Source organism: Typopeltis vanoorti, chromosome 19 (assembly GCF_054136105.1).
Source record: "Typopeltis vanoorti isolate ZY-2024b chromosome 19, IOZ_Tvanoo_1.0, whole genome shotgun sequence".
Taxonomy (NCBI): domain Eukaryota; kingdom Metazoa; phylum Arthropoda; class Arachnida; order Uropygi; family Thelyphonidae; genus Typopeltis; species Typopeltis vanoorti.
In genome coordinates, this window is record NC_143567.1 from 57,611,425 (window position 1) to 57,623,955 (window position 12,531).

General features: G+C 33.7%; 1 protein-coding gene across 1 annotated transcript in view; it reads left to right on the forward strand.

The window, feature by feature from the left end:
• The window catches only part of LOC150096143 (WD repeat and coiled-coil-containing protein-like), a 169,475-nt gene extending 160,315 nt beyond the window's left edge, over window positions 1-9,160 (forward strand). The window contains exons 9-10 of the mRNA XM_090409347.1: window positions 738-833; window positions 7,830-9,160. Coding sequence (XP_090265473.1) covers window positions 738-833; window positions 7,830-9,077 — 1,344 coding nt within the window. The 3' untranslated portion in view covers window positions 9,078-9,160. The remainder of the gene's footprint in view (window positions 1-737; window positions 834-7,829) is intronic.
• Window positions 9,161-12,531: the final 3,371 nt, after the last annotated feature.

Below are 12,531 nucleotides of genomic sequence, written 5' to 3' on the forward strand. Positions count from 1 at the left end.
AGCAAATTAGCCACCCTCATCCGCTCACCCAAGGACAGCATTCCTCCTTTATCACATCCAGGAGTCTACCAAGTACCCTGCTCATGCAATCAAGCCTACTACGGTCAAACAGGAAGAACTGTGAACATCCGCATCAACGAACATAAAAGATACGTCCGGAATTATCATTATGGGAAGTTGGGCCTAGCAGACCATGCTCTGGATACCCCTGCACACAGGATCAACTGGAAAAGCACAAAAGTACTACACAGAAACCCGTATAAATCAGAGAGATTGTTCTTAGAGGCTACAGAAGCCCTAAAACACACTCCAAATCTCAACAAATATGGCTGTATTAACTTGCTGAAAATCTGGGAGACAGTCATATTAAGAAAAAACTAGCACTTTTCTAGGACTCTAGTAATATATAATAGTTTTTTTTTTTTTTCAGATAGAGGGCGCCAAAATCAGGACTCTAGTCTTTGTGTTGCTGCTACAATTTTGTTTAAGTACACCATGTTGTTTTAGTCTCGCGTATTGTGACAAACAGTGTTTTTGTGCTCTGAAGATGCTGGTTATAACACCAGCGAAATATCAGCATCAAGTTAATAAATTAATTATTTACTTAGTTTCTGTGTTCTATTATACCGTTAAAATAATAAACAATATTGTAGTTAAACTTCAAATGAATTTTGATAAATTAGATGCCTTTTTTTGTAAATAAATATTCAATAGTTTCTTACTCCTCTCTTCTATAGGGGACAAGTCGTATATGTGTTGTTGGAAGCAATAGTAGCTCTAATTTAAAAACATTTAAACTTCAGGAAAATTTATTTGAAGAGTATTCAGAAGTGGTAATTATATCATTTTTAATATAATTTGTATAATTTTTACAGTAACATTTAGGATCTATGAATCATCTATAAATTCAATAACAATTTTTTAGCCATCACACTGTGCCAACTTGAAATGAATTTTATAATTTTTTTTTAAATATACACATATAGAAGATTACCAGATGCTGCTTATTCCTTAATTCAGTATTTTTTTTTACTGAAGAACACAGAACAGCTTTTCTGTGTTTCAAGAAGCTGTTCTATTTTCAAGTGTAACTTTTCCTGAAAAATTAATTATACTTTCTTATTTTGTTTCAAATTTCATAAAAAAACAGGTTACATATTATAAATTTCCATTACAATATATATATATATATATATATATACACACACACATATATATATGAAATCACTCTGCATCATCAGTTACATTCACATCTTACTATTTTATCATTTTGAACAGTATTCCCTTTTGTATCTTATCAGATACTTCTTTTAGATCTGCAAAACTTACCCCATTGGCTACTTCAATAATATTAGTTTTGCTATGCCAAAACAATTTACTTTGTGAAGTCATATTTGAGCAATATGACTCATTCCACAGAGACCCTTTTTATGTTCCTGTGAATTAACTATTTATTGTGATGGAAATATCTAGTTTTGAGAGCTTCTGTTTAGTTCACTTTTTGTCAGCATTAAGTTAGCCAGTGTCAGACTTTGGGTGCTTGGGTTTTTCTTCCTCACAGATATAAAACTGAACTTTGTAGATATATAAAATTGATACCTAGTAGATAGATAGATTTATATTCAGGTAAAAATATGACTTGGATTAATTCATGGGGTTTATGCCATTTCCACATTAACGATGGGCTTAGTCAAAGGCTGAAAATACTATTACTATTAATAATAATAATATCTTCCATTGGCTTTTAAATTAAAGATGCTAAGAAATTATATTCTTGTTTAATCCTTTATCCAAGTGTAAGCAAACAAAGTCTGCATGTGAAGTATCTTCATGACTTAGCTACTTATATATAGAGGCTACTGAATTGGCATTGCCTTAGTATCCCATAATGCAAAACACACATCTTTTCAGGTGTGTATAATAATGCTATGCATTACAGGAAGAGCCACTACCAAGACTGGCATTAAACTTTATTGAGGTCTCATCATCAGGAACCAGAAGAGATACCAAGGTTGAAGAAATTCAGAAGTCATATGTTTCCCCCATACAAGTTTGAAGTAATGAAGTAGTGAAAACAAGTGTAACACTTTATTATTAAAATACTCTAGATTAGAACTAGCTGAAAGTTTTCAAGTTGTGAAGGTACTTCATACATAAACTTTGTTTGCTTACACTTGAATAAAAGATTAATGTAAAGGATTAACAAGGATTAATATAATAAAGGATTAACAAGCATATAATTTCTTGGCATCTTTAATTTAATTTATAACCAAGTAAAAGTTGTGAAGAGACTTCATACATAAACTTTGTTTGCTTACACTTGGACTAAATGTGTCAGATAATGGTTTGAATAGTCTAAATCATTTAATTTCCATTTTTTTACAACTGCATTTCTGATGTGATTCAGAACCATGCCACCATATAAGTAGATAAGCCCCGTGATATAGCTACACAATTTCCATTCCTACTACAAAGTGGTTATATCTCCCACGATGAGTCTTCAGCCTCCTTGGAGATGTCACAAATAATAATAATAGTAATTATAATAATAATAATATCTACAAAATATAAGACTTATTGTTAAACTGACCATAGATTTTTAATTTGTACGTATATTCGTACAAAAATCTATGGTCAGCTTAACAATGTCTTATATTTTGTAACATTTTACGACCAAAAAACATGTATAATTTAAATAATAATATCTGTTATATCTACACACTGGTCATCTGATAAGCTTTCTGTTAACTTCTCATAAAGTGATTATTATTATTCTAAGACCTCATAGAGTCACAGACTCATCTAGGTGGTCCCTTTTGTCATATACACAGCTCATCACACATTCAAATTCTCTGTAGGCATCACATCTCAGGCAATGCATTCCAATCATTCACAACTCTCCATGCAAAAAACCTGCTTCTCATTCCCTTGCTCACACCCTCCTTATACAGCTTCTAGAGATGACCTGTTGTTCTCCTCCAATTTCCCACCATTTTATGAAAAAAACCTCTTCAATGTTAGTCATATAACAACCCCTTACCAAGTTGTATGTCTCTATCATATCACCCCTCTTCCTCCTATCCACTAAACTCTGCAAATTGCATTCAACATCTCTTTATATTCAGCATTCAGAGATCAGAAACCATTTTGGTCAATTGTCTCTGTATTCTCTCCAACATCTTTTCATCCTTTTGAAAACCAGGTGACCAAATCTGTGTACAATAGTCCATATGTGGCCTAATAAGAGTCTTATACAGTGGATCCAGAATCTCCTTTCTTCTACAAATCAATGTCCTTTGCATCATTGTCCAAATTCATTGGGTTGTTCTCACAATTTTGGCAGTGTGTCCTCTAAATTTCAGATTCTTATCCATTACCCCCAAGATCTCTTATTTCCTTTACCTCCAACAATATATCCCCACCAAGAGAAAATTCTGTACCCCATCTTTGATTTCCAAATTTTAAAACTTTATATTTCACAATATTGAATTGGCATCCTCATCCCTGTGCCCATTTACTCTGTCTATTCAAGTCTTTGTAAGGACTTGAATAGACAGTGTCATCTGCTCTGCTCCTCTATTTGGCAGAGGTGGCCAATTTGTAGTGTGAAGTGGAAATGTAATTGGATATCATATCAATAACTGTCACTCACAATCTTTTACAAGTGTTTTTTGGAATGATGGCTTGAAATTGAATGATACTTTGTAAGTGGTCACAATTTCCTTTTATTATTCAGTTTAGATATCTTCTAGGTGCTTTTGAAAATAGAGAGAGAGCAAGGGAGAGAGATTTTGAATTAGTTCAAAATCTAGAGGTAGTGGTGGGATATCTCAATGTTTGAAACTTATATAAGCCTTCTCGGGCTTTCCAAACTGACTATTTTACATCTTATATCTACACTGTGTATTTTGGATTTTAACACTTCTGTACTAGGGAAAAAGATGGAAATCTCTAGAGATCAGATCTCAAATTAGAAAAAAAAAATTTTACATAAAGTTACACCATGAAACATTTGTGTCTTAATGGAATATGTCATTGATGAATTTGGTCACTTAGAATTTAGTTTATTTGATGCCGATACTATGGTTAGAAATTTTTCTTCAATAAATTAACTGTAATTAATGAGAATGATAATTCCATTACCACTCCCTTTTAATTATATATTCTTACACCTGAAGGCAGCGGCAGCCATTTCTTGTTTTATCATAAGGAGGAGAGGACTTTCTACAGTATATTGGTATATGAAATTAGATATTTTGAGTAGGGTCAGTAGAAGAATTGATCTTATTGATGATCAGACATACCAGGATGCTTAGTTTATGGATATTGAGTAAATGTATGATCCAAAAACCACAGTGAATTTCATAGTAAGTTTCCTTAGTAGTATAGCTTGTTATGTCCCTGTTTTTCTCTGTGCTGTCTTCTTTATCGTTATTTTATCTTTAATTTACTTTTCTTTCTTTAACTTTACTTATAGATTTGTATCTCTTACTCTCAGACTTCAGTTGCCGACAAATTTGTATAGATTTAAGACTGCGCCAGCCAGTAACTAAATTCTGATACACTATCTAAAATACTTAAGGAAAATTGGGGATCAAGATATATGCATGCAGTCGTGGTCCCTATTCACATATCACTAATGGTTTCTCCTTAAAATGCAAGGTACGAAGTTTTTCCAAACGGTAATTCAAATCCGCAGAAGATATGATAAACTCAATTGATTATGTAAAAGAAAACACATTTATTATTTCACAAAGACAAGTATACATGTTATTTAAATTCTTAAACCTTAAAAGAGTTAAGAGAGTCTGGGTTCCCCTTACTTAATTTCACACATTTAAACTTCTGCACTATGATCTCTTACTGGGCATAAATTCCTCACTTCTGTACATATTATCCTCAGACTCTCACAATTAAGTTACTTGATAATATCATACATGAAACATTATACATAAACACTAGACAATTCAGTAAATCTGACATGTAATTCTCTGGGACAATAATACTTATTTCTACTTAATTCCTTCCCCCAAAATATCTGTTAACACTTAACTACTTCCTGAGCATATGACATTATTTTTCTTAAAACACATAAGCAGTTCGGAGCTCAGCCTCCTATCCAGCTGGAGCCTAGTATGTTCTCTTCTTAACAGTAGACACAAGTGTCCAAAATTGTAGACTGTTCTCATGGCACAACACGTAAATAGCGTGTGTTCTTAACTTCTAGTTCTTTGCTCCATGGATACTCTAATCCTACATTAATATAAGAACTTCGCTTACCATTCTTGCTTTGACTGGGTGTTCTGATCTGTTCACTATACCTCCTCTGATGGCGGGCTTTGTTCCTTTGTTCTACACGTACTGAAAGCACTCATGCACAGATCTGTACGCTGACGTGAATTTCATCAGCGGCTATTTCTCCTGTAGTTGCGGCTTTTGACTGATGTAACATGCGTAGCAAGGGGAAATCCTTGCTACAGGTGGCATCAAGCACTACATAGCTCTCCTACGGGAAACTTGGTGTCGACTAACCTCGGAGGCGAGACACAAGCGGCCAGGGGTAAGAGACAAGAGAAAAGAGAGCGATTCGAACTCCCGCCAAATCTTTTATACCGGCGAAAACAGCTCCATCACTCGGCGATGTCGTCACGCATACGGCGGCAGCCGATTGGACGGCGTGGCTACGAACTGCCTTTACAAACCTTAAACTTGTACTTAGCTTATACACATTTATCTGTTAATATTACATGACTTTCTAATTTAATTCATACACATTTACTATCTTAATGAACTCATGGATTATCTTAACAAAGTTTGGGATTTACACATCTGGTTGTTTACACTCTCTTAGGATATTATACGGTACACTTCCCATCCGGGGCACAAGCATGTCCTTATCCCTTGCTTTTGCGGTAACTTAATGTTGGGTGGGAAAAAGGGATGACTCATCACTTTTTCCGACACAACAAGCTGCTTTCTCCATCCTGATGAAATCACATGAGTTTGTACCTCAGATGGCAACAATTTATAATACAGAATTATTGAAACCATTAATAGCTTGAGTTCGCTGTTGGGAAAGATGAAAGATAAGACTAGCTGAAGATGTGTCTTCAAAAAGTTAGTTAAGAGACTAAAGAAGCTTCTTCTACTCCTTTTCGGGAATAAAAGTCACTACAGGATTTATTTATTTTAAGCTGTATCAAGAATTTCTTACATTCATATTAAGTTTCCATGCCACTGTGTTTCAAAGTTATAATGATTAACATTCTGTGGATTTTGAAGTACTGTTTCATTTTGAAAACAGTATATTGGATTTTGAAGTACTGATAATTAGTTAGCATAATTGACTGATTATCAGTACTTCAAATACTATTTCCTGCTTTAAGCGAGTGATTAATCAGTTGACATGATTTCTTTTACGTTACGCGAAATTTTTTGTCACCAATCTGCAGCGAGCAAAAAGCTGGAAGTCATTAAGAGACATGAAAGTGGTGCTAGTAATACAATAATTGTGTGAGACCTGGGAAACAGCAAGTCTACACAGTTCAGACTATATTAAATAAGAGCAAAGAATACAAAGAACAAGGAAAAGTTGCTACTACTTCTTTAAGCATGCAGATCACCCGAAATAGAAGCCATTTAATGATCAAGATAGAGTGTCTTTTATCACTCTGGATTGAGCATTATAACCAAAAAAAAAAAAAAAACTTCTTAGTATGGGGAATATTCAAGCAAAAGCTCTCTGTATCTTTGCCTCATTGAAAGAGGCTAAATTTCAGGAGGAATGTGAAAACTTTACTGCGAATTTAGGATGGTTTTAAAAATCGAGCTGGACTGCATAACATAAGAATAACTGGGGATTCTGCTCTTGTTGTATGAAGATTCTTCAGCCACGTTTCCTGAGAAATTTCAAAGCATAATTCAGGAGGATGATTATGATGATCGGCAAATATTCAATGTCGACGAAATTGGTCTCTTTTGGAAGCGTATGCTAATCAAAACTTTGCTAGCTAGCAACCAGGATACAAGGTATCTAAAGATCGTCTTACGCTTTTATTAGGAGGCAGTGCAGAAGGCGACTTTAAACTCAAGCCTATATTAGTTTATCATATGCAAAATCCATGATCTAACATTATTGAAGAAATCAGCACAATTGGAAAAGAACTTGGATTTAATGAACTGAATAATGAAGATGTGAGAAACTTGCTCGATTCCAATTGAGAATAGTTAAGCAAGAACGATCTCCTTCAACTAGGAGAACTGTGTGCATATGAAGAAGAAGAAGAAGAAGAAGATAAGGGGTGCAAACAAGAAGAGAATGTTACGACTAAGAAGCTAACTGCAAAAGAACTTGAGGCGTTCTCAGTCACATTGAGTATGCTAATGAAATTTTGTTTGATGCTGATCCTCATATAGAACTAAGCTTCGAAGTCCACCAAATTCTTGATAAAGCCATCGCCAGCTGTTGCAAATAGCATGACAAGATGAAAAAGTCGAGCATGATTCAAACATTTTTACTTATTATTATTTTTTTTTAAATTAGCCCAATCAAATGTTTAGACATTAAATAAAAATTTAAGCAACTGATTTTTATTAATTTGGATGACTTTATCCTCTAATACAGCTTATACTGTAATTATTTTTCAAATTTACACTAACATGGATGAATTATAATTATTCCTATTGTTTATTGTATTCGCTTAACGCATATTAATTGATGGGTAATCACGTTAAGTGAGGTTTTCTTGTAATAGAAAATATATACTATGTAATGCATTTGTTTTCAATGGTCATTAACAATTATTTGAATAATCATATAATTTCCATAGTCATTAGGTGACAAGAAAAAGCCAAAAGGAGTTGCCATATGTGATGAAGAAATATGGATACTAGTTGGAGAGTCTTTAGAAACCCATTCTGAAATTTTCCTACCTGAGAGAAGGTGGTTAAATTATGGTATAAGTTTGCATTCATTACCCTTGTTGCATCTAAAATCTATTCATCAACACTTTTCCCATATAGATTCAGGAATTAGGATGACAGGCATTTCTGATGCCAAAGAACCCATATTTCTTTTAAGTGATAAAGATTCCAAAAATGTGTGGATTCACAGTGATGAACTGACATCTCAAAATATTAAAGATAAAAGAATAACCACTTTAGGAAATATAATTCCTGGAATTTCATCAAAGGTACCTAGTCAAAGAAATCCACTTATAACAGAAATATCATCTGGATCGTGTAATTCTTCCAGTAATAACGTAGTCAATAAGGAAATTACAGACTCTCTTATTATGTCACATTGTACACAGAAGAGAGATTTTACAAGTGGAGAAAACCTCTTTGACATTTCTAACCATTTTAATTTATCTGGAAGAGAATTTCACATTACTGATCATATTGCTGCTTCACCTGTACAGCAGATTGTTTCAGGAAAACCAAGTAATGGTGCTGATAATCAGGAATCTTCTATATTATGTGACCATCTCAGAAAAGTAAATTCTGTACACTCTGATATTGAAAATTCAGTTCACACAGCTTCCCGTAAGGAACTACTAAGGGATAACATAAAAGATAAATTTTCTAGGACAGTTCCTCTGATCAGCATAGATCAACATCAGTTTTCAGGAACTAAACATGATCCACGATTTCTACAAGACACACTTTTGGTTGAAAACCATTTTCCTTCAGCTCTCAGAAACCAACAGATTGACCCAAGAATAAGTAGTAATAAAAATAGCTACCAAAACTTGATTGAATCTAAGTTATTTGAGATGGAAGCAAGTATCATCAATCTTATAGAAAAGCAGAATACTGAGCTCAGAATTATCAAAGACGATGTTGCAATAACAAAGAGACTTTTAATGGCTTTAGTTATACAGAATTTTCCTGGATGTACAATTAATGACCATATGTCTATTTCACAGTTAAAGAAAGAAATGGATTCATTAGAAAAGAATTCAGTCCAAAATTCATCTGAGTTACTTAAAACAATGCATGCATGTACACAACAACTAAAAGAAGATATTCTTGAAATAAGAAAGGAAATTAATGATCTCAAAGTGAAATTAAAATGAGTCATGTATTTTAAAAATAGCATTGCATTTGCCATATGTAGATATTTCTGAATACAGTAAATAAAAGTTCTTTTTAAAAAAATTATATTTGGTATAATAAAGGTCTACAGGCATTAAATATAATTAAAATAACTGGATGAGTATTAAATACTGTTTGAGGTATTTTAGTTCCTTCTTTTGTAATCTAATATCCTTTCTAATTTTTGCTGAAGACTTAATATTCTCGGTATAGACTAGATCAGTTTATATAGTCTGCAGAAATACAGATAAACATATCTAATTATATCATCATGATCATCAAATTCCTGCCATGTACCCTCAAGGGGTGTACAGGATATGATAGTACTACATGAAAAATTTACATCATTACTAACTTCCTATCTACAATTTTCCTCCAAATCAATCTGTTACTTGTCAAGACTCCAACATTATCAGATCTTATATTTCTATCGTCTAAGGCACTTTGTACCGTATCAATCCACCTATATCTTGGTCTTTCTCTAGGTCGTTTTCCTGCCAACCTGACAGAGAACACTTGTTTTGCTAATCTTTCCTCTCCCATTCTGTTTAAGTGACCATACCACCTGAGATTAGCTCTGCTAACGCATTCCTGGATGCTGACAACATCAAGTTCTTTCCTAATATCCTCGTTTTTAATATGATATTGCCATTGATGCTATCTGTTCACGCCTCTAATCTTTCTCAGGACTCTCATATCTGCGGTCTCTAGTCTTTGGTCAAGTGTTTTACTTCTAACCCAACTCTCAGATTCATAAGTTAAAACTGGTTTGAACACTGTGTTATATACAGCTAATTTAGCGTTCCGACTAATTTCTTTCTTATTCCATATGAATTTATGCAATTGACTTCCTACCATACCAGCTTTGTTGATTCTGTTGTCTATTTCTATGTTTAATTTACCATCTTCACTGAAAATCGTGCCTAAGTAGCTGAAATGTTTTACTTGTTCCACAGGTTACCCGTTCACAACACATTTGACATTTTCAACAATTCTACCTATTTTCATTGTCTTTGTCTTTTTAATGCTGACCTTCATACTATGTCTATTACAACAGTTATTCAATTTAGTCAGTGAATCTTGCAGACTTGTAGCAGATTTATTTAGAAGTATAACATCATCCGCATAAAGCAAATAGCAGACATTAACATCTCCAATTTTGATATCATGCTTAATACCACTTTCCTTCATAATGTGATCCATATAGATGATGAATAACAGAGGGGATAATGTACATCCTTATCTCACACCAGATTTAACATTAAACCATCTTACTGTACTTCCTTCAATTCTAACTGCTGACTTACAACTCAAATAAAGATTAAGTATTGCTTGATATAATGCCCCATTGACACCATATAACTGCAGCGTATTGAATAGCTTCTTTCTTGGCACCTTGTCATGTGCCTTTTCCAAATCAACAAAACTCAAATACGGATCTTTGTTATATTCCCATGACTTTTCAACTGTTTGTCGTAAAGTGAATATCTGATCCTGCCAGCCTCTATTTGGCCTGAATCCAGCTTATTCCTCACCAAGCTTCTCTTCCACAATCCTTCTCAACCATTTCTCAAGTATAATGGCATAAATCTTACCAGGAACACTCAGTAGAGAAATACCTCTGTAATTCTCACAATCAGTTTTATTTCCATTTTTATATATGGGTACTATGAGAGCTCTACTCCAATCATCGGGAAATCATCCCTCTGTCCAGGCATTCTGAACTATGCAGTGCAGCCACTGTAAGACTTTTATACCACCATACTTCAGCATTTCTGGTCGACTATCATCTACTCCTGCTGCCTTTCCACATTTCAAGCCTTTGATGGCTTTTTCTACTTCAAGTATGGATATGTATTCCTGACTGCATGCCTGGTCAGTGTTTTTTACCACTGTGCTGTCATCACTGCTTGTTTCATTTAGCAGTTTTTTCAAAGTAATTACTCTATACTTCAAGGATATCTTTTTCTCGTGTTTTCATGTCACCTTTATCATCCCTAACTCCTTTTACAGCACTCTTTCCCCCATTCCCAAGCTTCTTCGACAACCTCCAGAATATTTTGCCACCCTCTTGATAATTTATTTTCTATGTTCTTGCCAAAGTCCTCCCATGACTTTTGTTTAGCTAGTTTTTCATATGGCTATTCAAAAGAGGAAGAAATCAAGGTCACTGTAAATTCAAAGAAAGAATGTAGTTATCTGCTTTTAAATGAAGTGAGTAACTACAGTTTCCAATATTTGGATGTTGGTGATAGAGGTATTATTATTATCATTATTATTACATACTTATCTTCCTATATAGCTTTAGTTTGCTATATAATAAAGCATACTATATAACAAACTAAACATAATACAGTAGACCCCCACTTTTATGGATGCTACAAATTTCCCTTATGAAAATATGAAATGTAGGACTATAGAAGTAAGGTGATCAGAATATGCATCCTTTACCCGAGATGGCTGATTGACTGAGATCACAGCACACAATGAGACCTCAATAAAGGTCGAAACTGGTCTGGGTAGTGACCCTTCCCATAATGCATAGCATTATACATGTCTGCAAGGAGATGTGCTTTGCATTATGGGATACTAAGGCAAGTGATGTGAAGTCATATCATTTTATCACAAGTTGCCTCAGTCCTAAAAATACTTCAGGTGCAAACTTTGTTTCTTTGTTTGCATTTGGATAAAGGAAGGCAAGTGATGTGAAGTTTTTACCATGCATTGTTCCAGTCCTGAAGATACTTCAGGTGCAAACTTTGTTTGCTTACACTTGGATAAAGGATTAAACCAAGTATATAATTTTTTGTTATCTTTCATTTACACAACATAAAACATAAATAAAACATTTATTTAGTGTGTGATTTCTAATAATTGATCAGCATGGTTTATTTTTTATCCATGAGTTTTACATTACCCATACATCATATACATTTGTGTTTTTTTTATATAAAAAAAAAAAACTACCACTGAGTTGCTGTGCCCATATCTGGTGGTAAGGCTTATATGTTGGCTATTCATAACTGTATTTTTTAAGGAAATGACAACATAGAGTAATATAGTAATAGACTAATTCCAGATGCAAAAAGGTAAGTCAAATTAAGTGATTGTCTTGGTTGGCACACAAATGATACGAACTGAGGAGGAGGAGGGCATTGCTAGCTAATGAGTCTACACGTAGGTTGTGCAGAAGGAATAATGTAGAATTTGTGGATCTGCGGTTAGGGCTGTACTTAATAAGTATAAATAATTAAAATTGAACATAAAAAAAATTGTGATTGTTTTCTGTTAAATTTCCTGTAGAACTGTAATATATACATAACTCTGAAAAAGGGTGTCATTGCTTCAAGTTAATATCTAAATAGATCATATGCCCCTTTTTAAAAACAAGAATGCAAATACTATTTATATTTTGTAATTAAAATGAAAAGCCAA